The sequence below is a fragment of the Prionailurus viverrinus genome, chromosome E1 (genome assembly GCF_022837055.1).
Source record: "Prionailurus viverrinus isolate Anna chromosome E1, UM_Priviv_1.0, whole genome shotgun sequence".
NCBI classification, from domain to species: domain Eukaryota; kingdom Metazoa; phylum Chordata; class Mammalia; order Carnivora; family Felidae; genus Prionailurus; species Prionailurus viverrinus.
Window position 1 is genome coordinate 47760818 of NC_062574.1, and position 24511 is coordinate 47785328.

The 24511-nt window shown below is 48.9% G+C and overlaps 2 protein-coding genes across 7 annotated transcripts; both read left to right on the top strand.

Moving 5' to 3' along the window:
- The first annotated feature begins 3 nt into the window (after positions 1 to 3).
- Positions 4 to 20264, top strand: TEN1 (TEN1 subunit of CST complex). Of its 5 annotated transcripts, none has more exons than XM_047832549.1 (5): positions 4 to 280; positions 5888 to 5995; positions 7048 to 7168; positions 12199 to 12353; positions 19844 to 20264. In XM_047832549.1, exons 3-5 carry the CDS (start codon positions 7080 to 7082, stop codon positions 20071 to 20073), a joined length of 474 nt encoding a protein of 157 aa, XP_047688505.1. In that variant the 5' UTR covers positions 4 to 280; positions 5888 to 5995; positions 7048 to 7079; the 3' UTR covers positions 20074 to 20264. The 5 variants fall into 5 exon arrangements, with proteins under 5 accessions (XP_047688505.1, XP_047688506.1, XP_047688502.1 ...); XM_047832550.1 differs by having other exon boundaries at positions 5891 to 5995; XM_047832546.1 differs by having other exon boundaries at positions 5 to 280; positions 5888 to 6007.
- Positions 20119 to 24301, top strand: CDK3 (cyclin dependent kinase 3). Of its 2 annotated transcripts, XM_047832545.1 has the most exons (8): positions 20119 to 20363; positions 20897 to 21022; positions 21353 to 21430; positions 21513 to 21633; positions 21724 to 21894; positions 21990 to 22091; positions 22355 to 22558; positions 23605 to 24301. In XM_047832545.1, the coding sequence occupies exons 1-8, from the start codon at positions 20233 to 20235 to the stop codon at positions 23728 to 23730; spliced, it is 1059 nt and encodes a 352-aa protein (XP_047688501.1). In that variant the 5' UTR covers positions 20119 to 20232; the 3' UTR covers positions 23731 to 24301. The 2 variants fall into 2 exon arrangements, with proteins under 2 accessions (XP_047688501.1, XP_047688500.1); XM_047832544.1 differs by having other exon boundaries at positions 20249 to 21022.
- Positions 24302 to 24511: the final 210 nt, after the last annotated feature.

Here is a 24511-nt window from a genome sequence, read left to right on the forward strand (position 1 = left end):
TTTCCTTTCCAGCCGCCCGTCTGCGCTCCGCCGACTGAGGCCCAGGCGGAGGCGGCGCCGGCGTGGACGCCGTGACCGCGGCCGGCAGGGGGGCGGACGAGCCCCCCGCTCTCGTCCAGGGAAGTCCTAGGGCGGCCCCCAGGGAAGGGGACCCCGGAAGACGAGCCAGAAATTGCCCTGGAGGAAGAAGCGCGGAGCTCCCGCTAACCCGCCCCTCCCTCGTCACGTGACCGCGCGGGGCGAAAAGAGGGAACCCAGGGCCGCTGCGACGCCCGGACAGGTTGGCGACGGGGTTGGGAAGGGGCGGGACGACGCGACTGAGGAGGAGTGCGCCTGCGCCTTAGCAGTTGCCGGTCCCGCCGCTTCCGGGTCCGCGTGCAAAGGCCTCCCCAGAAATGAGGTGGGAAGGTGGACCCAAGGTTCCGGGCGGGGTTGAGTCTGTCGGCCGTGCGACGTTGTTGGGGTGGGTTGTCGTAGGATTTCCCCGAGCCCTTCCAGGTTGGAGGAAGAAAAAGGGACTAGAACAAAAGTCGCACTGGGAAGAGACTCCAGTTATCTTGTGTTAAGATAATGGCATCCTTGCTGCCTGAAGCTTCGGGGAGCTGAGTATGGGATTGCCGGCGCTGCTCCCTGTCTGTGGGGTGGGTGTGGACCAGATTGTGACCGAGCTGGCAGTTTAGAGGTCTTGGAATCCGGACTTTTTTGTTTTCCCAGTTATCATCGTCGTCATCAAAGTAACAGTTGCCCACGTTTAGGGTACCTAGTATCCGAGAATTTGTAATGAGAAAGCTCCCCATCCTCAGAGGCAGCCCCCTTCAACCAGTTGTGTTTTTAATTCTGATTGCTAAAAAAATTGCTAAACAAAATACTTACATGCTAGTTCCTGATTTCTTCTAGTTAACGTTTGACTTCATACCACGATAAATGAGGATCGAGCATAGTACACCATCCCCTTCTTTATCTCTCCCTAATTTACCCTTGTAACTTGAAGCAACCTACTCATCCATTGGGTTTTAAAACTATGCACTCCGTTCTCTGTTACTTATTACATCAGTTTTTAGTAGTAATCCTGGGAATAGGTTAAGGTAAGTGAAGCATCCCCTTGGGACACAATTTAAGGGAGCACTAATCAAGATAGATAAAGGCAAGATAGTTATTACTGATCTTTCCTTTTGTCTCTGTTCCCCATATACCAGGACTAGCCACTGTTGCTACGTTTTTAATCCCCCCAGACATTAAACTATTATTTAGTTTGGCTACTGTGTTTGGATTTTACTCCTCTTGTCAGAAGCTGGCTTTCCAAATACCACCAAGGTAACAATATAAGACAAAAGTGAGGTGATGGCTTACTCAGGTAAGGGAGAGCACTACTTGGCAGAGCTTTGGCAGGGCCTCAGGAGAAGGTAAGGCTAGAATTTATGGTGAGTTGGAAGTTTGGTTTAAGGCATGTCGTTCACTTCAGGGTTGGGTAAGAACTGATGCACGACCGTGGAAAAATGGTGGAAACATCAAGGCAAGAGAATTCAGATCATCTCAGCGGGCAAACTGGCTATTGATGGTCAAACCATTTGCATAGGCTGGACATTCAGGAAAAGTATTTAAAGGAAAAAAAAATGCTAATGGAAGCGTAGGACCACAAAGTCCCGTTAATGTAGGCAGTAAGATGTGGTTTGGGTTCTCTGTGTCCAGGCTGAATGTGGAGGTAGATGGTCTTTTCTTCATGAATACATTCACCTGTTCAGTGAATATTTAATACTGTACCAGGTGCTGTGTTAGGCACAGGAGAGACTCTGAGGAATAGAGGAAACCCTGCCCTCCTGGAACTGGTAATCTAGTGGGAGACAGAGGCATTAAACAAGTAAACAAATCCCACTGTTTGAAATTGTATTATTCAGTAAACTGGAATGAAAGAAAATAAATGAAGCTAAGGGGATAGAGTGACTGGGGGTGGTGGAGAATGAGAATTTGGAGAGGGTCGACAGGGAAGGCCTCGCCGAGGAAGAGGAGGATGTGGTGGGGCCAAAGTAAGGAAAGAAAACCAGTTATGTGAAGGTCTGGGGAAGACTGCTCAAGTCTGAGGAAAAGCAAGTGTGCAGGTCCTGAGGGCGAGCTAGAGGAGGTGTGGTGGTAAACAAGGGCAGAAAGGTAGGCCAGGTGCCAACGCCATGTGGCATTGTGGGCCAACAAAAAGACTTTCAATTTTTTACTTTATTGATTTTTTGGAGACAGAGTGGGAGTGGGGGCGAAGGGCAGCGGGGGAGAGAGAGAGAGAGAGAGAGAGAGAGACAGAGATTGAGAATCTTAAGCAGGCTCACTGCTCAGCAAGGATCCTGATGAAAGACTCGATCCCACGATCCTGGGGTCATGACAGCCAAAATCAAGAGTCCGACAACTGACTCTTAGCCACCTAGATGCCCCAAGATCTTCAATTTTAACACGAGTTTATGATAGGAAGCTTTTAGATTTTCATTGGGGTTATGTGATCTGATTTACATTTTTAAACATTTTGTTGTGGAAAAGTTCAAACGTACAAAGGTAGAAGGAATAATACAACAAACCCCATATACTTTTCCCCCAGGTCCAATAATTTTCCACTATAATTCCATCCACTTCCCTACCACATTAATTTTAAGTAAATCCAATATCCTATCACCTATAAATACTTTTAGGATGTATCTTTAAACTATTTTTAACATGATCCTAATATCATCATCACACTTGGAAATATTAGCACAAATTTCTTGTCATCATTGCAATCAATTCAAATGTTTCTTAAAAAACTATCTACAGTAGGGGCACCTGGGTGGTTCAGTCAGTTAAGCATCTGACTTCAACTCAGGTCATGATCTCGTGGTTGATGAGTTTGGGCAGCACGTCGGACTCTGTGGTTCCTCATCGGACTCTTACCCAGTACATGTAACATTCATTGATGATTTTTCTCTGGATACATTTTTACTCTGGTGATTGCGAAACTTTTAAAGACACGGTACACAATCCTTTTGTTTTTGTAAAATTCACTTCGTTGAGGTTACATTTAAAATTTGTAGCAATCCCCATGTGATAGAATCTTCTGAGGCCAAAGTTCAAACAACCTGATGCAATTTGAACTTTAAAGTTGAAGGTTCGTTGTGCAATATAAGCTAACAAAGAATTGTAACTTTACAAACATTTATGAGTCAGGGTTGGTGATCAAGCCCAGGTGGGGGACATGTGGTGCTCTGAGACAACATGGGAGCACCACGCCCCTTCCCACATACCTTGCTCCACACGTCTCTTCCATCTGGCTGTTCCTGACTCTTATCTTTTTATAATAAACCGGGGATCTCTTCCAATTGTGGAGTAGTAAACATATACGATCAAGATTCTTATCCCCTAGAAGGAAACCCAAAGCTGATAAAAGCTGTAATGATCTTGGTTTTGGGTGTTACTTCTCTGTCCTTCAGTCCTACTGCAGAAATCTTAGCAATTGCTTCAGAAAAAAAAGGAAGAAGCAGTCACACTGGGTCACTATCCTTCCCATCCTTCCCGTATGGTATTTTCTAATTTCCCAGTTGTTTTTTAAAAAAGAAGAAGGGGCGGCTGGGTGGCGCAGTCGGTTAAGCGTCCGACTTCAGCCGGGTCACCATCTCGCGGTCCGTGAGTTCGAGCCCCGCGTCAGGCTCTGGGCTGATGGCTCAGAGCCTGGAGCCTGTTTCCGATTCTGTGTCTCCCTCTCTCTCTGCCCCTCCCCCGTTCATGCTCTGTCTCTCTCTGTCCCAAAAATAAAAAAACGCTGAAAAAAAAAAATTTTTTTTTTAAATAAAAAAGAAGAGGGGCGCCTGGGTAGCTCAGTCGGTTGAGCGTCCGACTTTAGCTCAGGTCACCATCTCGCGGTCCGTGAATTCGAGCCCCGCGTCAGGCTCTGGGCTGATGGCTCGGAGCCTGGAGCCTGCTTCCGATTCTGTCTCCCTCTCTCTCTGCCCCTCCCCCGTTCATGCTCTGTCTCTCTCTGTCTCAAAAATAAATAAATGTTGAAAAAAAAATTTAAAAATAAATAAATAAATAAATAAATAAATGTTAAAAAAAAATTTTTTTTTTAAATAAAAAAGGAGAAGAAGAAGATTTCTCTTGTTCATACCATGGATTTTTCTCCCAGAAGTGGGTATTTTGCCTTGGGCAATGAAAAGGGAAGGCTCCCAAGTACAGGTTATACCAGTACTCAGACTTCTAAAGACATTGAAATTTGAAATCCTGCTGAGCCACAAGAAAAGCCAGTCCTGACATACCTACTCAGAAACTCTCTTGAATGTCTGATGATACATAGATAATGATTTGGTGAGCCCGCTGTGCTTTGTAAATTAACAGACATGTCTTAATAAACACATAGCAACTTTTGTTGGAAAAAAAATCAATGAGGTTAAAGTTTACAAAAGCGCATGCCCCCTCCCCAGAGTCAATTCCACTGTACGACAATTCAAAAAATAATAATAAATTTAGTGATGTGGTTACTTACAGCGTATAGTATATGTGGTGTCTGAGAGCAGAAAAATTACTTTTTACAAGATTCTAAGTTTTCACCTTTTTGCTAGATTGGACAGAATTGTCCCCATTATTCCAAAACAGAAACCACAACATTTTCCCCTTACCGCTGACTTTTGTTTTTTTTGGTTTGTTTTTTTTGCTTCTCTCTCATGCCAGAGATGATTAGGGGGCTCTCTCATTTCTGGGGACAGGAACGGCTCTGCTCCCTGGTCACAGTGATTAGAACATCGGCACTTAGGGCAAAATAGGATGGGGCCTTGGCCAGTTGCCCCTGTGCTGCTGTTGTACACGCTATCTTGAAATGACCTTAGAACATTGACCAACAACACTCCTGATGAACCCCACGTTAGAGGTCCTGAAACCAATTGTGCAAGTTTCTAGGTAACATAAACTTCTGCACTAAAGCTGTGTCCTCTGGCTTTTCCAAGAATCTTACTGGGGAAGATATAATTACAAATTTCTTTGTATGTCCATTGACGCATCCTGTCAAATAGCTGAAGCTGTCACCTTCAGGATTCCTTTGTCATTAATCCTCACGGTCCTCCGGTCATTGAACTCTGGAGTGTTCTTTTGCTCTCACATATGCAAATGTACATATTAGATGTAAACGCCTGCTCCTTACTTTTTTTCCTAATGATAGATCTTGGAGATCTTGCCATGCAAACGCATATAATGTGTCATCCTAAGAAGCCTGCTGAATGTCCATAGTATCATTATTACATCACTTATGTAACTGGTCTTTTCTTTCTCTTTTTAAATTTTTTTTATGTTTTTATTTATTTTTGAGTGACAGAGACAGAGCATGTATGGGGGAGGGGCAGAGAGAAAGGGAGTAGGCTCCAGGCTCTGAGCTGTCAGCACAGAGCCCCATGCAGGGCTCAAACTCGTGAACCGTGAGATCATGACCTGAGCCGAAGTCGGACGCTTAACCGACTGAGCCACCCCGGTGCCCCTTCCCTTTCTCTTTTTAAAACTACTAACAAAAACTCGTAACCCTAGTGTAACCATGAGAGACATTAGACAAAACCCAAACTGAAGGTCATAGTACAAAATACCTCAAAATTCTCAAGGTCAAAAGGCAAGGAGAGTCTGAGAAATTATCACAGCCTAGAAGAGTCTAAAGAGACATAACAACTGAATGTAATGCGGCATTCCGGAAGGGACTGTGGAACAGAAAAGGGACATTAGGGAAAAAACTAAGGAAATCCAAATAAAGTATGTTGTTGAGTTGTTAATAACATATTGATAGAGGTTCATTAATAGTGGCAAATGTGTCGTACTAATGTAAGATGTTAATTAGAGGGAAAACTGGGTATGATGTACTATCTTTACAGGGTTGCTGTTTTTTTTTTTTTCTTTCTTTCAGTAGGCTCCACTCCCAGCACTGAGCCCAACGTGGAGCTCGAACTCGAGACCCTGAGATCCAGAAGTGAGCTGATAACGAGTTGGACGCTTACCCAACCGAGCCACCCAGGTGCCCCTACAGGTTTGGTTTTTTTTTATAAATTTTTTTTTAATATTTATTTTTGAGAGAGACAGAGACAGAGACAGAGTGTGAGCTGGGGAAGGGGCAGAGAGAGGGAGACACAGAATCCGAAGCAGGCTCCAGGTGCTGAGCTGTCAGCACAGAGCCGGACGTGGGGCTCCAACCCATGAACCACGAGATCATGACCTGAGCCGATGTCAGACACTTAGCTGACTGAGCCACCAGGCGCCCCCCCCCCTTTTTTTTTTAAATATAAATCTAAAACTGTTCAAAAATAAACAGGTGATTTTTAAAAAGTGAAGACTCCCTTTATGTACACCTAAGAGAGAATGTCAAAATATATCAGGTGAAAAAAATCAAGATATGGGACAGCATGTATACTGGAGGGGGGAAATAAATATCTACTTATATTTACTTTTATTTGCATAATGCAACACTGGAAGGGTGCATAAGAAATGAGTAAAACTGTTTTTTTTTTTTATTTTTATTTTTTCAACGTTTATTTATTTTGGGGACAGAGAGAGACAGAGCATGAACGGGGGAGGAGCAGAGAGAGAGAGAGAGAGAGAGACACAGAATCTGAAGCAATCTCCAGGCTCCGAGCTGTCAGCACAGAGCCCGACGTGGGACTCCAACTCACAGACCACGAGATCATGACCTGAGCCGAAGTCAGACGCTTAACTGACTGAGACACCCAGGCGCCCTAAAGTGTTCTTATTTATTTTTGAGAGAGAGAGAGACAGAGAGACAGAGAGACAGAGACAGAGTGTGGGCGAGGGAGGGGCAGAGACAGGGGGAGGCACCGAATCTGAGGCAGGCTCCAGGCTCCGAGGTGTAGCAGAGCCCAAGGTGGGGCTCAGACCCACGAACTGTGTGATCGTGACCTGAGCTGAAGTCAGAAACTCAACCGACGGAGCCACCCGGGCACCCCGAAATATTTTGTTTTTTATTAAACTGCTACCCACTGGAACTAGCCTTTCCTGTGTGGCTGGTCTCGGGAACCTGCTAATCTCAGTCTTGTGTTCTGCTTGGTTTGTCAGGAATCCTCAGAAATCCACCTCTGGTCTTTGAGATGCTGCCCAAACCTGGGATCTATTACTTCCCCTGGGAAGTCAGTGCTGGCCAAGTTCCCGACGGGGGCACACTGAGAACATTCGGAAGGTCAGAATGGTTTTTTCACGTAGTCGGGGGAATGTTTCCATTCGCCACCCCCACCCCCGACAGAAAAAAGCTAATTAAAATAGTTGTATTATAATTTTGCCTAGTCATTTTTTTGATGTTTTTAGAAGTTTTACTTATTTAAGTAGTCTCTACACCTCACATGGGGCTCAGACTCACGACTTCAACATCAAGAGTTGTATGCTTCCCTGACTGAGCCAACCAGGCGCCCCTTGTTTAGTTATTTTATTTTTTTAATTTTTTAATGTTTGTTTGTTTATTTATTTTGAGAGAGGGAGAGATAGAGAGCAAGCAGGGAAGGGGCAGAGAGAAAGGGAGACAGAATCCGAAGCAGGCTCCAGGCTCTGAGCTGTCAGCACAGAGCCCGACGCGGGGCTCGAACCCCCGAGCCGTGAGATCATGACCTGAGCTGAAGTCGGACACTCAACCGACTGAGCCACCCAGGCGCCCCTAAATGCTAAAAAACTAGCATATTTTCATTGTACAAAATGTAGACAATCCCTAAAAGTATAAAGAAAGCAAGCAAAAACACATGTAATGCCACTTACTGTCTGGACAGCCACTGCTAACCTTTTGGTGATTACTTGACACGTTTTCACGTGTATGTATGTACATGAATATGAGAATGGGTGTGTGTTCGCACAACATGTGTATAGCGTCATTAGGGAAATGCAAATTAAAACCCACGATGAAGGGCGCCTGGGTGGCTCAATCAGTTAAGCATCTGACTTTATTTTTAAAGGGATGTCTTGGGGCGCCTGGATGGCGCAGTCGGTTAAGCGTCCGACTTCAGCCAGGTCACGATCTCGCGGTCCGTGAGTTCGAGCCCCGCGTCGGGCTCTGGGCTGATGGCTCAGAGCCTGGAGCCTGTTTCCGATTCTGTGTCTCCTTCTCTCTCTGCCCCTCCCCCGTTCATGCTCTGTCTCTCTCTGTCCCAAAAATAAATAAACGTTGGAAAAAAAAAAATTTAAAGGGATGTCTTTCTTTCTTTCTTTCTTTCTTTCTTTCTTTCTTTCTCTTTCTTTCTTTCTTTCTCTTTCTTTCTTTCTTTCTTTCTTTCTTTCTTTCTTTCTTTCTTTCTTTCTTATTTTGAGAGAGAGAGCAAGCAGGGGAGGGGCAGAGAGAGAGGGAGAGAGAGAATCCCGGGAAGGCCCCACACTGTCAGAACAGAGCCTGATGCAGGGCTTAAACTCGCAGACCACGAGATCACAGCCTGAGCTGAAATCAAGAGTTGGACACTTAACTGACTGAGCCATCTAGGTGCCCCAAGTATCTGACTCTTGATTTCAGGTCAGGTCATAATCTCAAGGCTCATGAGTTTGAGCCCTGCATTGGGCTTGACACCAACAGTGTGGAGCCTGCTTGGCATTCTCTGTCTCTCTCTGTCTCTCTCTCTCTCTCTCACAAAACAAGTGAATAAACTTAAAAATATATTTAAGAAAAAGCCAATGAGATGCTCCTGTACACTCACTAGAGTGGCTACATTTAAAAAGACTAATAACATGGGGGTGCCTGGTGACTCAGTTGGTTAAGGGTCCAACTCTTGATTTCGGCTCAGGTCACGATCTCATGGTTCATGAGTTCAAGACCCACATTGGGCTGTTCGACGACAGTGTGGAGCCTGCTTGGGATTCCCTCTCTCTCCCCGGCTTCTCTCTGCCCCTCCCCTGCTCTCTCGCGCTCTCTCAAAAATAAATAAACTATTTAAAAAATTTTAAAAAGACTAACAAAACCAAATGCTGGAACTCCTGTACACACTCCTGGTAGGAATGTAAAATGGTACAACTGTTTTGGAAAACAGTTCGGCAGTTTCTTTAAAAGCTACACAGGGGCTCCTAAGTGGCTCAGTTGGTTGAGCGTCTGACTCTTTGATTTCAGCTCAGGTCATGATCCTGGGGTCATGGGATCGAGCCCCGCTTAGGGCTCCACACTGAGTGTGAAGCCTGCTTGAGATTCTCCCTCTCTCTCTCTCTCTCTCTCTCTCTCTCTCTCTTTAAAATAAAATAAAAAGGGGCGCCTGGGTGGCTCAGTCGGTTAAGCCGCCGACTTCGGCTCAGGTCATGATCTCGCGGTCCGTGAGTTCGAGCCCCGCGTCGGGCTCTGTGCTGACAGCTCAGAGCCTGGAGCCCGTTTCAGATTCTGTGTCTCCCTCTCTCTGACCCTCCCCCGTTCATGCTCTGTCTCTCTCTGTCTCAAAAATAAATAAACGTTAAAAAAAATTTTTAATGCAGTCAGCAGGACCACAGTGGTGTTTATTAGACATACCTTTGACTTGGTCACCAATAACAACTCTGGGTCTTTTCCCGTCCCCACTCAGCTCCTATGGGAATCTTGAAATTTCATTTACAGCTATTACTATTACATGGTGACTATCACAAAATGACGTGCTTGTTAGGCCATCCGCTGGGTCATGCGTCCGACTTCAGCCCGAGTCACGATCTCGCGGTCCGTGAGTTCAAGCCCCGCGTCGGGCTCTGTGCTGACAGCTCAGAGCCTGGAGCCCGTTTCAGATTCTGTGTCTCCCTCTCTCTGACCCTCCCCCGTTCATGCTCTGTCTCTCTCTGTCTCAAAAATAAATAAACGTTAAAAAAAAAAAAATTTTTTTTAAATAAATAAATAAATAAAATAAAAGAAAGAAAGAGAAAGAAAGAAAGAAAAAAGATTTAAAAGGTAAACATGTATCTCATGCGGTGCCTGACTGGCTGAGTCCATAGAGCATGAAACTCTTATGATCTCAGGGTTATGAGTTCGAGCCCCACATTGGGTATAAGAGATTAAATTAAAAAATATATATATATGTATATATATATGTATTTATATTTATATATATATGTACACACATATATATATACATGTGTGTGTGTGTGTGTGTGTGTATATGAACATATATCTATCATGATCCAGCTATTCTCCTCCTAGGCATGTACTCAAGAGAAATGAAAACATGTCTGCACCAAGATTTGTGCACAATATTTTAATTTTTTAAAATGTTTTATTTATTTTTGAGAGAGACAGACAGACAGAGCATGAGCAGGCGAGGGGCAGAGAGAGAGGGAGACACAGAATCTCAAGCAGGCTCCAGGCTCCGAGCTGTCAGCACAGAGCCCGACGCGGGGCTCGAACTCACAGACCGCGAGATCATGACCTGCACCGAAGTCGGACGCTTAACCTACTGAGCCACCCACACGCCCCTTGTGCACAGTTTATAGCAGCTTTCTTTGTAACAGCCAGAAACTAGAAGCATCCCGGATGTCCATTTGAGTGAATAAATAAATCGTGTATCCACACGATGGAATACTACTCAGAAGTAAAACGGAGTGAACTATTGTAACATGCACTGTGACGGATGAATCTCAAAATAAATATGCTGAAGTAAGGAAATCAGCCCACCCCCCCAAGTTACATGTTGTATGACTCCTTTTATATAAAAGTCTAGAAAATGCAAAGTAATCTATAGTGGAAAAAAGGAGATCGGTTGCCTGCAGGAGTTCCCTGGGTGTGGCATGTAGGAGGATTACAAAAAGGCAAGAGAACTTTTCAGGGTGATGAAAATGATATGTTCCTGTCTTCATTCTCAAGTGTGTACGATGTCAAATGTCAAATTTTGTCCCTTAAATGTGTATTGTTTATTGTATGTCAGTTATACCTAAGTAAAACTGGAAGGGAAGACCATATGTTATGGAGTGTTCAAACAGAGGAGGGCAAAAGGCTTGAAGAAGCACTTCCTAAAAGCAGATATACATAACAATTAGCAGTCCTACAAATAAGTGAACAATTTTGCATATGACGACTAAAAAATATATATGTATATACACTCAAATGGACAATAAGCACATGAAAAGATGCTCAACATCATTAGTCACCAGGGAGATGCAAATTAAAACCACAATGATATGGTATTTTCATGCCCAGTAGAATGGCTAATATTAAAAAGACTGACCATACCAAGTACTGGCAAGGATTCGGAGTGACTAGAATCCTCAGATGTTACGGGTGGGGTGCAAAATGGCACAACCGTTTTGAAAAACAATTTGGCAGTTTCTTTTTTTTTTTTTTTTTATGATTATTTTTGAGAGAGAGACACACAGCACGAGTAGGGGAGGGGCAGAGAGAGAGGGAGACACAGAATCCGAAGCAGGATCCAGGCTCTGAGCTGTCAGCACAGAGCCCGATGCGGGGCTTGAACCCATGAGGCTTGCCAGATCATGACCTGAGCCGAAGTCAGACACTTAACCAACTGAGCCGCCCAGGCGCCCCTACACTTTTATTTTTTTTAAGAGAGGGAGAGAGAGAACGCACATGCGTGCAAGTGGGAGAAGGGCAGAGAGAGAGAGAGAGAGAGAGAGAGAGAGAGAGAGAATCTTAAGCAGGCTCCACACTTTATCCCATGACCCAGGGATCATGACCTGAGCTGAAATCAAGAGTTCGACGCTCAATTGACTGAGCTGCCCAGGCACCCCAAACAAATTATTTTTAATAATTTCAATGGTGTCCTACTGAGCAATAAAAGGAATAAACCACTGATTTACCCAACGGCATAAATGAATCTCAAAACCATTATGCTGACCGAAAGAAGCTAGACACAAAAGAATACATATTGTTCTGATTCTATTTATATGAGGTACTTGAGTAGAAACATTCATCTGTAGAGACCAAAAGCAGATCAGTGGGTTGCCTGGGATGGGAGATGAGGAGATTGATTTCAGAGTGGCACAAGGGAACTTTTGGGGGTGATACAAATGTGCCAAAGCACCCTGAAATGTGGCAAATCTTAATTGGGGTGGTGGTTATATAAGTGTATACTTTTGCCAACACTCTTTAAACAAATGCCTCTTAATGCATGGAATTCGTATCTTAACAACGTAGACTGAAAACAATTTTCCGACTTGTTGTTGCCATTTTTATATCTCTGACCAGAGTCCCCTGGATTTATGGGGCTCCCGGAACCTCTTGAGCTTTTAGTGTTAGTTCTGTGTGTGGATACAAATGATCACGCTTTTCCTGACCTGCAGGTTGTGCCTCTATGACATGACTCAGTCCCGAGTCACCCTGAGGGCTCAGCATGGATCTGACGAGCACCAGATCCTGGTGTGTACCAAGCTGGTGGAGCCGTTCCAAGCCCAAGTGGACTCCATGTATCTTGTCCTTGGGGAGCTCGAGCACCAGGGTGAGTCGTGGCCTCACACACTCTTTTCACTGTGGGTCTCAAGTGGAACAGTCTTCAGTCAGGATGGGGCCTGGCTTCTGACCCAACAAGAGTCCCTCACCGGGGTTAACTTTCCTTCTAAACCAGCCCACCAGTTCAAGGACTCGTGGGAAACGGATGTGATCCAGCTCAGTGGACCTGCTCTCCGGAAGTGAGAGAGGAGAGAGCCCATCAATTTCTGAAGGCTTACCATGTGCTAGGCTTGGTACTAGGTAGTTTGCTTAAATCTTTGTGAATCTGCCCACCGGTATTCAACTGAGTCTTAACTGTTGCTGTTTCATAGGTGAGAACACCAAGGCTCAGAGAGGATGGGGCTAGAATAACAGGCCAAGAAGTCAGGGTATCAGCAACCTGGGAGAATCTCTCCCAGGCATCAAGTGTCGAAGGTTGCTCTTTTTTTTTTTTTTTTTTTTAATGTTTATTTTTGAAAGGGAGAGAGAGCGCGAGAGAGCGTGCATGTGTGTGCACAAGAGCAGGGGAGGGGCAGAGAGAGGGGGACAGAGCATCCGAAGCGGGCTCTGTGCTGACAGCACAGAGCCTGATGTGGGGCTCAGACTCACAGACCGCGAGATCATGACCTGAGCTGAAGTTGGACGCTCAACCGACAGAGTCACTCAGGCTTGCCGAAGGTTGTTGTTTAAAACCTAGGTACTTGAATGAATTCTTTGCTTCGGTCTCTGGCCATTCCTGTGTCATCTTCCTTTACACAGCTGATATCATACTATGTAATGTCGTATCTGGTCATTTTGGCTTCATGTACATTGTAAACATTTCCCCAGGTTTTAAAAGTTTGCGTAGTGGCGCCTGGGTGGCTCAGTCGGTTAAGCGTCCGACTTCGGCTCAGGTCATGATCTCACGGTTCGTGAGTTCGAGCCCCGCGTCAGGCTCTGTGCTGACAGCTCAGAGCCTGGAGCCTGCTTCAGATTCTGTGTCTCCCTCTCTCTCTCTGACCCTCCCCCATTCATGCTCTGTCTCTCTCTGTCTCAAAAGTAAATAAACGTTAAAAAAAAAAAAGTTTGTGTAGACATAATGTTTTATAGCCATATAATATTTTATATGTACCTTGATTCACACGACCATTGCACGTGTATATTGTTTCCATTTTTTGCTCTTACAAAAATACTGTACGTTGACTGGTTAAAGAAATTATAGTATATTCAGTCAGTGGGATGTTATGCAGCCATTAAAAATGGTGTTGTAGGGGCACCTGGGTGGCTCAGTCGGTTAAGCATCTGAGCTCAGCTCAGATCATGATCTCACAGTTTGTGAGTTCGAGCCCCACATTAGGTTCTGTGCTGACAGCTCAGAGCCTGGAGCCTGCTTCAGATTCCGAGTCTCCCTCTCTCTGCCCCTCCCCTACTCATGCTCTGTCTCTATCTCTCAAAAATGAATAAACATTAAAAAAAAATTTTTTTTAAATGGTGTTGTAAATCTTTATCAGTTGACATGAAGATATGTTCATAATATCTTACTAAGAAAAAGCAGTTTACAGGGGCGCCTGGGTGGCTCAGTTGGCTGAGTGTCCGACTTCGGCTCAGGTCATGATCTCATGGTCCGTGAGTTCAAGTCCTGTGTCGGGCTCTGTGCTGATAGCTCAGAGCCTGGAGCCTGCTTCGGATTCTGTGTCTCCCTCTCTGACCCTCCCCCAGTCATGCTGTGTCTCTCTCTGTCTCAAAAATAAATAAACATTAAAAAAAATTTAAAATAAATTAAAAAAAAGAAAAAAAGAAAAAGTTTACAAAACAGTATGTATTGTAAGATCACATTTTTTAAGATTTTATTTTTAAGTAATCTCTATATCCAACATGAGGCTCGAACTTACAACCCTGAGATCAAGAGTCACCTACTATCCCAACTAAGCCAGCCAGGCACCCCTAATATACTTTTTTTTGCATACATCTATGTATATGAAAGATTATTCACCGAAATGTTAATAGAAGTTATTTCTGGTGGTGGGATTGTGGGATTCTTTGTATTTTTATTGGCATTTTACAGTGAAAACATATTGATTTTTTTAAATCTTTCCTTAAAAATGTTTTTAATTGATTATTTTGAGAGAGAGAGAGAAAGAGAGAGAGAGAGAGAGAGAGAGAGAGAATGAGAAAGGCAGAGAAAGAGAGAGAATCCCAAGCAGGCTATGTGATGTCAGCACAGAACCTGATGCAGGGCTCAAACCTGTGAACTTCGAGATCATGACCTGAGCTGAAATCAAGAGTTGGGGGCACCTGGGTGGCTTAGTTGGTTAAGCATCCAACTTTAACTCAGGTCATGACCTCACTGTTCATGAGCTCGAGCCCCCCCATCGGGCTCTGTGCTGATAGTTCAGAGCCTGGAGCCTGCTTCAGATGTTGTGTCCCTCTCTCTGCCCCTAACCCACTCACACTGTGTCTCTCTTCCTCAAAAATAAACATTTCAAAAAATTTTTTAAATAAAAGAGTCAGAGACTTAACTGACTGAGCCACCCAGGTGCCCCGAAAATGTATGCTTTTATAGCCAGAGGGTAAAAATGTTAAAAAAAAAAAAAATTGTCTACATTGAGATATATTAAAAATGCCACAGTTAATACCCTTCGGCACTAATCTCTGTCCATTTTCTGATTATTGCCTCAGGCTAGTTTCCTGAACATAGAATTGCTGTATCAGAGGATACAAACACATATGTTTCTTGCTTTACATCACCAACGTCCTTTCTAAAAGTCAGGGTGGTTTTTAACCCTGGATGAAATGTACTAGAAGAAATGTTAATGTTCATGTTTAATTACCTTTGATTTCATAATAGTTAATCTTTATTCAGGCCCAAGCCTTTGAGCTCACAGAGTTCCTGCCCTCCTGTTGATTTGAGAGAGGCATCAGGAGGGGGCTGCGAATGGGTACAACGGACTTTTGCACAAATGATTTCTACTTTGACTGCAGCCCCAGGTCACCTGAGGCTTTCTCCTGTACCCCCAGCCCTGCAGTGAATCCTGGGAGCTCTCGGGAGCCCACTGCACAGAGTCTGGGGTGCTAAGGCCTGCTTGCCAATACAGAGAGGGGTTGAAACTTAGGACGGCAGGCCAGGATGAGAGCAGGACCTGGCGTGGGTGTTCAGAATTACTTGTGGGAAGAAAAATGGAAAAAAACTTGTGTAAGTTCAACCCATGTAATTTTTTTAATTTAATATTTTCAAATCAAATGTGCGCGAGTGGAATGGTAGAATGGACCTCCCTGTCTGTACCCATCACCCAGACTCAGCCGGGATCCATAGTCTACGGTTCCTGAGTCTCCACTGCCTGCATTTATTTATTTGTTTTATTGGTGTCTTTTAGAGCAAATCTGATATCATTTTGTTTACCCAGAAACACCTCGCAGGTCTCTAACATTACCACATCATACTCAAACACATTGACTGTTCTTGATATAATAGAATACATTTGTCCACGTTCACTCTCTTCCTCGCCATGACTTTTTTTTTTTTTTTTTGAGAGAGAGAGACAGAGACAGAGACAGAGACGGAGAATATGAAGCCAGCTCCCCGCCGAGAGTGAAGAGCCCCGTGCATGGCTTGAACTCATGAACCATGACATCTTGATCTGAGCCAAAGTCAGATGCTTTAACTGACTAAGCCACCCAGGTGCCCCTTCATGGCTGTTTAAAAATTGGTTAGTTCAGATCAAGATCCCAAGTCTATATATGGCATAAAGACTTGGGTTACAGGGGGCGCCTGGGTGGCGCAGTCGGTTAAGCGTCCGACTTCAGCCAGGTCACCATCTCGCGGTCCGTGAGTTCGAGCCCCGCGTCGGGCTCTGGGCTGATGGCTCAGAGCCTGGAGCCTGTTTCCGATTCTGTGTCTCCCTCTCTCTGCCCCTCCCCCATTCATGCTCTGTCTCTCTCTGTCCCAAAAATAAATAAACGTTGAAAAAAAAAAAAAGAATTAAAAAAAAAAAAAAGACTTGGGTTACATACCCCAAGTCTCTTATAATATTTCTGGTTTCTTTTTTTTTCTTTATTTTTTTTTAATTTTTGAAAGAGAGAGTGGGAGAGGCGTAGTGAGAGAGGGAGACACAGAATCCGAAGCAGGCTCCAGGCTCTGAGCTGTCAGCACAGAGCCCGACACAGGGCTCGAACTCATGAACTGCCTCGCAGCTCATTACCTGAGCCGAAGTCGGACGCTCAACTGACTGAGCCACCTAGGTGCCCCATCTTTTTTTAAATGCCATTTATTAGAGAACTCAGGTCTGGAATTGGCCAATTGCTTCCTCCTGGTTGCGTTAAACCTTCTCCGTCCTGCCTTTTCCTGAGGGTAGTTCAGGGACAGCACAGGGTCGAAGAGAAGCAAAGGTTCTTTAGATAGGAATCAGTCAATAAATGCAAGAAACTTCGAGAGGCACCTCTTTGAAAGCCCTGATGAAATAATGAATCTAGGCCAAGATTGATCTTATCACTGGCTGCTCCCATTGCTCCATGAAAGTATGACTGGAACGTTGCAAAGCCGGAGTCAGCCAGCAGCACCCACACCCGCCCGATAAGCCAGGCACCGCGGAAGTGGATCGATCAGTGTTGCACCTGCGCCGTGACTCACTTTGAAAGCACAGACAGCACCACTCTTAAGTGTCTTTGCGCCCCCGCTCCCCAAAACTGGACCTGAATAATCAAGCCTCAGATCAAGCAGCAGTCTCCCTAGGCTCTGGCTACGTTACTGCTCCTCCTTACTTTCATCACAGTCTGTTTTTTTCTTTCTTAAAAAAATGTTTCAGAGGCCCCCCCCCCCCGGTGGCTCAGTCGGTTAAACGTCCAACTTCGGCTCAGGTCATGACCTCATGGTTCTTGAGTTCGAGCCCCACGTCGGGCTCTGTGCTGGTGGCTCAGAGCCTGGAACCTGCTTCGGATTCTGTGTCTCCCTCTCTCTCTGCCCCTTCCCCACTCACACTCGGTCTCTCTCAAAAATTAATAAACACTAAAAAAAATTTTTTTAAGTTTCCCCCAAATTTCTAATTTCTGAATAACACATGCTCATCATTGGCAACTGACACGGGAGGAAAGACAACGATGGGGGGGGAGGGGCAGAGTGTGGGCTGAACGTGGAGGTGGCCGCTGATCCATATAGACCAAGATGCTCCTGTGTGGCTGCTTTCAGACCTCCTCCGTATGTCCTGTCCCAGCCAGATTCCAAGTCCTTTGGGGCACAAAGGTCATCTAGACACAAGACAATGCCCTGTGGCAAGCTTAGCAGTTCTGATGACAGAAAAGAGGCCACTTAAGGTCACTTTCTGAAATTTGTGCACACAGCTAGCCAGGAAGAACAAAAAGGTGAAGCTGTGTCAGAAACCTGCTGGCTGTGACACGTTCTTTGGGCACCATCTAAGGGCTCAAGGACTTCCTGCCCAGGGATTGAGGTTTGGGGACGTAGGCTTTCCCCCAGTGCTGCTCCAGAGTCCCTAGACTTCCTAGGCTGCAGGTGACCTTGCCTACAGCGAGAGGGCTGCCCTAGGGCCCTCGCCATAAATCCCATAAACCCCACCTGCCTGGTTTTCTTCCGGCTGACTGTTGTTCCCTTACAAGCCTTGCTGTTGTGTTCTCTAGAACCTTCCCTCCTCCCTGAAAGACTCCTTTTTATGCTCTCACCTTCGATGGGACTTGCCTGAAACCTGGCTCCCCTCCTGTCCCCAAGTGGCACCCGGTCAGCTTCCCAGGCCACTGCCGCCACCAGACCCGGAGAGGTGCCAGCAGCCAGCTGGCTCCTCAGGTCTGCCGTTGTGAATCCTTATCCTTCCCTGCGGCCGACCGGTTCTGCCTGCAGGCGCCTCTTGCCCCACCTCTGCGTCCCGTGGCCGCAGCTCTGCCACCTGAAACTTGCCACCTCGTACCTACCTGTCTGCTGCTCTCTCCTCTGCAGCGCCCCGCAGGACCTGTGGACCTGAGACACTCCTTCCTTTTTCTCCCACCTTCTCTGCCCTTCGCTTTCCCCTCCTCTAGCCCCACCTCACTCTGAGGGCAGCCCCTTTGCTGGCAGAACTTTCACGCCCTTGTTTCCATCAACCCCCGACCTTCGCCCTCTTGGGTCCCACCTGTTAATGGAGAAGGCTCACATGCTCTGTGGATTCCCAGCATGATGGTTTCAAGGTGTCCTGCCGCACCGGGCCTTCTGCGTGTCCCCGTCAACCCACCCTCCCGTGATCCACAACATCTTTTCAGCCACTCACCTGTCACACATATGCTTCATCACCTCCATGCTTTCGGCAGATGACCTTGCCTCCTATGTCCCGGGTGAAATCTTAAATGACCTGCGTCCACATCCACCAGACGCTCCTTGCGTCTCGTCTGGGAGAGAGAAGGGTCCGACCTCCGTGCGGCTCAGCCCCTGTGCTGTGACGCACAGCCTGCCCTTCCGTGGGGACTTTGCTCTCCCAACCGAGTCCTTGACCTGTTCCCGCTGCTTCTTCCTTCTCAACACGTAAATCCCTCAAGCTTCTTGCATATTAAAATAATCGTGTCCTGGGGCGCCTGGGTGGCTCAGTCGGTTAAGCGTGACTTTGGCTTAGGTCGTGATCTAGCGGTTTGTGGGTTCGAGCCCCGCGTCAGGCTCTGGGCTGATGGCTCAGAGCCTGGAGCCTGTTTCCGGTTCTGTGTCTCCCTCTCCCTCTGCCCCTCCCCCGTTCATGCTCTGGCTCTCTCTGTCCCAAAAATAAATAAACGTTGAAAAAAAAAATTTAAAAAAAAATAAATAAATAAACATTAAAAAAAAATTTTTTTTAAATCGTCTAGGGGTACCTGGCTGGCTCAGTCAGTAGAGTGTGCAATTCTTGATCTCAGAGTTGTGAGTTCAAGCCCCATATTGAGAGTAGGGCCTACTTAAAGAAAAAAAAAAAAAAGAAAGTAAAAGAAAAAAAAAGAAAGAAAGAAAGCGGTCTAGACTAGGAGGATGGTGATTGAGACCCTCTTCAACTCCAGGCACTTGGGACCTACAGAGCAGGTGGCAGGAATTAAGACGACAAAGGAGGGGCACCTGGGTGGCTTAGTCGGTGAAGCATCTGAATCTTGATCTCAGCTCAGCGCTTGATCTCAGGGTCCTGAGTTCGAGCCCCACGTTGGGCTCCACGCGGGGTGTGGTGCCTACTTTATGAGACTGACGCGCTGCCCCCTGCACTAAGAAGGCGACGGGTGGAGCCTACTGAAAAAAAGAAAAAAAGACAACAAAGGAGGGAAGTAGAGGGTACCTCGATCTGGCCCTTCCGCCATGCAGAAGTGGGATTTTCAGGCTATCGCCTCAGTTCCAGACATGTGCTAATTGTGGTGTGGCAGGGCCACAGTTCTGAAGCCCTAGAAGGAAAATTACGGGGACCCCACGCACCATCCCTCCAACTCATCCTGTTAAAATTCAGTCCTGAGAGCAAGGCCAGGGGAAACAGCTGGCATGTGTCCGTAAGGTGACCCATGTGTCAGCCACTGCCAGTGCCTTGTGCTTGTGTCTTTCAGACGGAGGCTCCGTGGTGAAGGCCCGGGTGCTGACTTGTGTGGAAGGAATGAATCTGCCCTTGTTAGAACAAGCCGTCCGGGAGCAGAGGAGGTACCGGCAGGAGAGGGACAGCAGCCAGCAGCAAGCGACAGTGCCTGACAGCTGTCCCCCCCAAACCTTCCCTGAAGCCAGGCCCCCTGGAGATGCCAGAGCCACTGCAGGGAAGACGCAGGACCTTCCCCAGGAGTGACAGCCTTTGTCTGGAGCTGGAGAGAAGGGGTGGGGGTGGGGGTGGGGGTGGGGTGGGGTTACTAATTTGGATTGTCCCAGACACCCTGTGGGAGGCTGCACTGTGGGGTGCTGGGGCCTGAGCCTCGAGTGGGAATATGGAGGGTTCTGGAAAGTCCTCATGAATAAAAACCCCAGTGGGGGGAGACCTTGTGTTGTGTGCACGTGGTGCAGCGCCGGCGGGGACCAGGAGGGGGAGCCGGGGAGCCGGCAGCCTGTTAGCAGTGAAGCTCCAGGAGCACAGGGTTTCTGGTGAATTCTGGGCTGCGGTTACCAGGGGGGTGGTGCTGGGGGTCCCCAGGGCTCGGGTGGGGGTCCCAGGATGCAGGAGGGCTGTCCCCACCGAGGTTCTGCCCTCACAGGAGGCTGAGCGTCCCCAGACGGTTGAGGCCCAGCCCCTCACCCTGGCCTTGCGGCCTAGAGCACGACTGTGGCTTCAGAAACCCTTCCGGACCCCTGACCTCTGCCCTGAGCTGCCCTGACCTCTACCCCGGCCCCTCAGGCCACCCTTCTGGGTAGCCTTCGCCCCCAGAACCTGGGGCTGGCAGGGCAGAGGCGGGAGTTCCGCTGAGAAGTTTGGGCCCTCCTGCGCTCCGTAGCTGGGCACCTTCCTGGCTGGGCTGGGGGAGGCCTGCGCTGGGGATGTGTTCTCTGGGGCTGAGTGGGGCAGAGGCGGACCTGGGCCCAGGCAGGCGCTGGCCTAGGTGTTCCGGGGGGGCTGGAGGGGCAGCGGGGGCGCTGGGTGTGCCAGTGAATGCCCCAGGCGCCCTCTGTTTCCTGGGCAGCCCTGCGGCTATGGATGTGTTCCAGAAGGTAGAGAAGATCGGAGAGGGCACCTATGGGGTGGTGTATAAGGCCAAGAACAAGGAGACGGGGCAGCTCGTGGCCCTCAAGAAGATCAGGCTGGATTTGTGAGTGCCCGGAGGGCCCCGGGACACATCAGCCCCAGGGGTGACCCCCGTCCGTCCCACACCTCAGGGTGCACTTCTGAGTGTGCCCAGTTACAGCGGGGCGGGGGGGGGGGGGGCGCGCAGAGGTGCAGCCCTCCTCGTTCCCTCCGCGCTTTGCCCGGGGCCCCTGGTGGTGCTCGTGTGTGCCTCATGAGGACCGCAGCGCCCCGTCGCTGGGGGCCGGGCCATCCTTCTGGAATACGGAACACACAGGTGACTCCCCCCGCCCCGGGGGGCAGAGGCACCCTTCTTGGCTCCCTGCCTCCACTGCCGTGCCCTCCTTTCCCGTAGGGAAACTGAGGGAGTCCCAAGCACTGCCATCAGGGAGATCTCCCTGCTCAAAGAGCTGAAGCACCCCAACATCGTCAGGTGAGGTGGGGAAGGAGGCGGGGAGGCTGGGCCCGTCTCCGTCCAGCCGGGAGCCGTGTTGTGACTGGTGGACCCCGGGCAGGCTGCTGGATGTGGTGCACAGCGAGAAGAAGCTTTACCTGGTGTTTGAGTTCCTCAGCCAGGACCTAAAGAAGTACATGGACTCCACGCCGGCCTCCGAGCTCCCCCTGCACTTGGTCAAGGTAGAGGGAAGGACGGGGAAGGCCAGCGAACGCCCCCCTCCGCCAGCCCCACTTCCGCTCATCCGGCCCCTTCCTTGCTCCCTGTGGCAGAGCTACCTCTTCCAGCTGCTGCAGGGGGTGAGTTTCTGCCACTCTCATCGGGTCATCCACCGAGACCTGAAGCCCCAGAATCTGCTCATCAATGAGTTGGGTGCCATCAAGCTGGCTGACTTCGGACTGGCTCGAGCCTTCGGGGTGCCCCTACGCACCTACACCCACGAGGTTCCGCAGGCCCGGCCCCGGGGGAGAGGACGGCTGAAGGGATGTCACCTGAACACTCAGCCACCCTGCATGATGCTGTTTTCTTGCTCCCACAGGTGGTGACACTTTGGTATCGCGCCCCTGAGATCCTCTTGGGCAGCAAGTTCTATTCCACGGCTGTGGATGTCTGGAGCATTGGCTGCATCTTTGCCGAGATGGTAAAGAGGGACAGACATGGCCACAGGGGTGGCTACAGGCAGGGTCCTGCTGGGGGCGGCGGGGGAGGGGGGGACAGTGCGACTCTGATGCACCTATTAGAGGTGGATTAAGGGGTGTTTGGGCCTGGTTGCGGGGCTAAGGAAGCGGAGCTCATTCCAGAAAAGGCCGGGATTCTCAGCACAGCCCGGGAAGGATATCTTGTCTGGTGTTGGATTCTGTATGACAAGGGAGTGGACCCCACACCCCATCTCCCTCATTGCAGGTGACCCGTAGAGCCCTGTTTCCTGGTGACTCTGAGATTGACCAGCTCTTTCGGATCTTTCGGACCCTGGGGACGCCCAGTGAAGCCATATGGCCAGGAGTCACCCAGCTGCCCGACTATAAGGGCAGTTTCCCCAAGTGGACCAGGAAGGGGTTGGAGGAGATTGTGCCCGGCCTGGAACCAGAGGGCAAGGACCTGCTCATGGTAGGTACAGGTTGGGGGCAGGGGAGGGCCAGAAAGGCTGCTGCTCCCACCACAAGTGTCCTCTTTGTCAGCCAGCCCCTTGTGTCACCTCACCTCCTTCGGAGTCTCTTTTCTGACCCCTGATTGTCCCACACCCTGCACATACTGATTGTTCAATCTGGAGACCCCCCTCCCCTGAGGAGTCGAGTGTTTGTGTTTCCTTTTAAAACTCCGATCTTCTAGTTAGTTAGCTTTGTTTTTATGCTGGGATACCTGCCCTTTCTCTGTAAGCTCTCCCAGGCAGGGAGCACGCCTCCTGCCATGGTGGTTACTCTCTGCACCAGGCTGTTCCCTGCCGTCTGGGCCCCTGCCACACAGCCTTCACTCACCTGTCCTGTTGTACCATCTTGACCCACTGGGCTGGGCCCAGGCCAGGCTGCTCGGGAGGCCCCAGGTAGAACCACCTCTTCTTGCCCACAAAGATTTGGGGCCACGTTTGTCTCTTTAATCTGGTCGTTGGGCCAGAGGAAGGCAGGGCCGTATTTTCATCTTTCCAGAGGCCTGCGTAGGTCTGTCTACCAACCCAGTGCCAGCAGGACGGCTTAGACCTCCAGCCAAGTCGCTTACATTCCATCGGGATTACTCCTAGGCAAGGGGTCTGTCCGCAGCCTAGCCGGGCTCAGGGACTCCTACTTCCTGCCCCGCCCTCAAGCATGCGCCCTGGACAGCTTGGGCCCTCGCCTTCTCCATACATAGAAGTCTGTCTCAACCAGACACGGGCTGAGGCCTGGGGACCTCAGGCAGGGAGAAGACAGATGGTCTCAGCCTCTAGTCCGCAGGAGGCGGGGAAGGTTTCCCAGGGCCGGACTAGAGCTCATTCTTTGTCCCCAGATTCCGAGAGCATCCAGAACTGGCTTGCGAGCTGGGAGATGGTAGTTGCCTGCGGGTCTGGCTTGAAGGCAGCTGCTCCTGGGTTTGGGACCTGCCCCCTAGGGCCCGAGGGTAACTCCTCTCAGGGGCCCGGCCCAGCCCAGTGCTCAATCTCTTTTCTCCTCCTTCCTCCACAGCAACTCCTGCAGTACGACCCCAGCCAGCGGATCTCCGCCAAGGCCGCCCTCTCACATCCGTACTTCTTGTCCGCTGAGACCTCCCCGGCCCCCCCGCAGTGTGTGGTGGAGCGTTTCTGCCGCTGAGAGGGTGTGAGGTCCTCCACCTCGGAGCCTCTCTCCGCTGCTGCCCCAGCTGCCTCCCCACCCATGTCCCAAGAAAGAGGACCTATCTGGGAGAGAGCAAAGTTCTGAGGAATTTGGCATCGGCTGCCGGAGAGCAGAGTTTGGGTTAGTCCTGCCCGCAGGTTAACGAGTTCCAGTGTTGTTTGTTGGGTTTGACAGTATCGGTTCAAGACGGGGGCACCGGAGCTCTGTGCGCAGGGGGTGTGTTAGAGGTTGGGCAGGAACAGCTGCTGAGATGAGGAGGAAGCCTGCCCCCGTGTGGCGGCGAGGCAGAGCCAGACAATGTCCCCCCCCCCCCCCCAAGGGAAGGGGTGCCCCCTGCCGGTCTTTTTGGCTTTAAAATGTTTGGGGGAAGAGTTGCATACCAGTTAAGAGTCCCAGTTTAACGGGAAGAGAGAGGACATTTTCCTGATCCCAGGGAACGTCTGGGATGTGTGTGGCTGTTCTAAGTACTTGTCTTATACTTAGGATATGCTTATGTTGTTTGCCTCTGGCTTTAAGAACAGTAAATAAAAGTGCTATATTTCCTGAGTTTTCCAGTGTTTTTCTTGGGGGCGGGGCCGGGGAGGGGAAGGGCGTGTACCAAGGACTTGCTGACAAGGGGGAGGTTGACAGAAGGCTGGAGACTGTTCCTGGCCAGAAGTCAAAGTCCCGGAGCAGAGGCAGTGAGGACGGGAGGGGCTGTTCACGGTCTCTCCGGGGCCTGCCGGTGCACCCCTCCCAGAGTCAAGGTAGCCAAAGC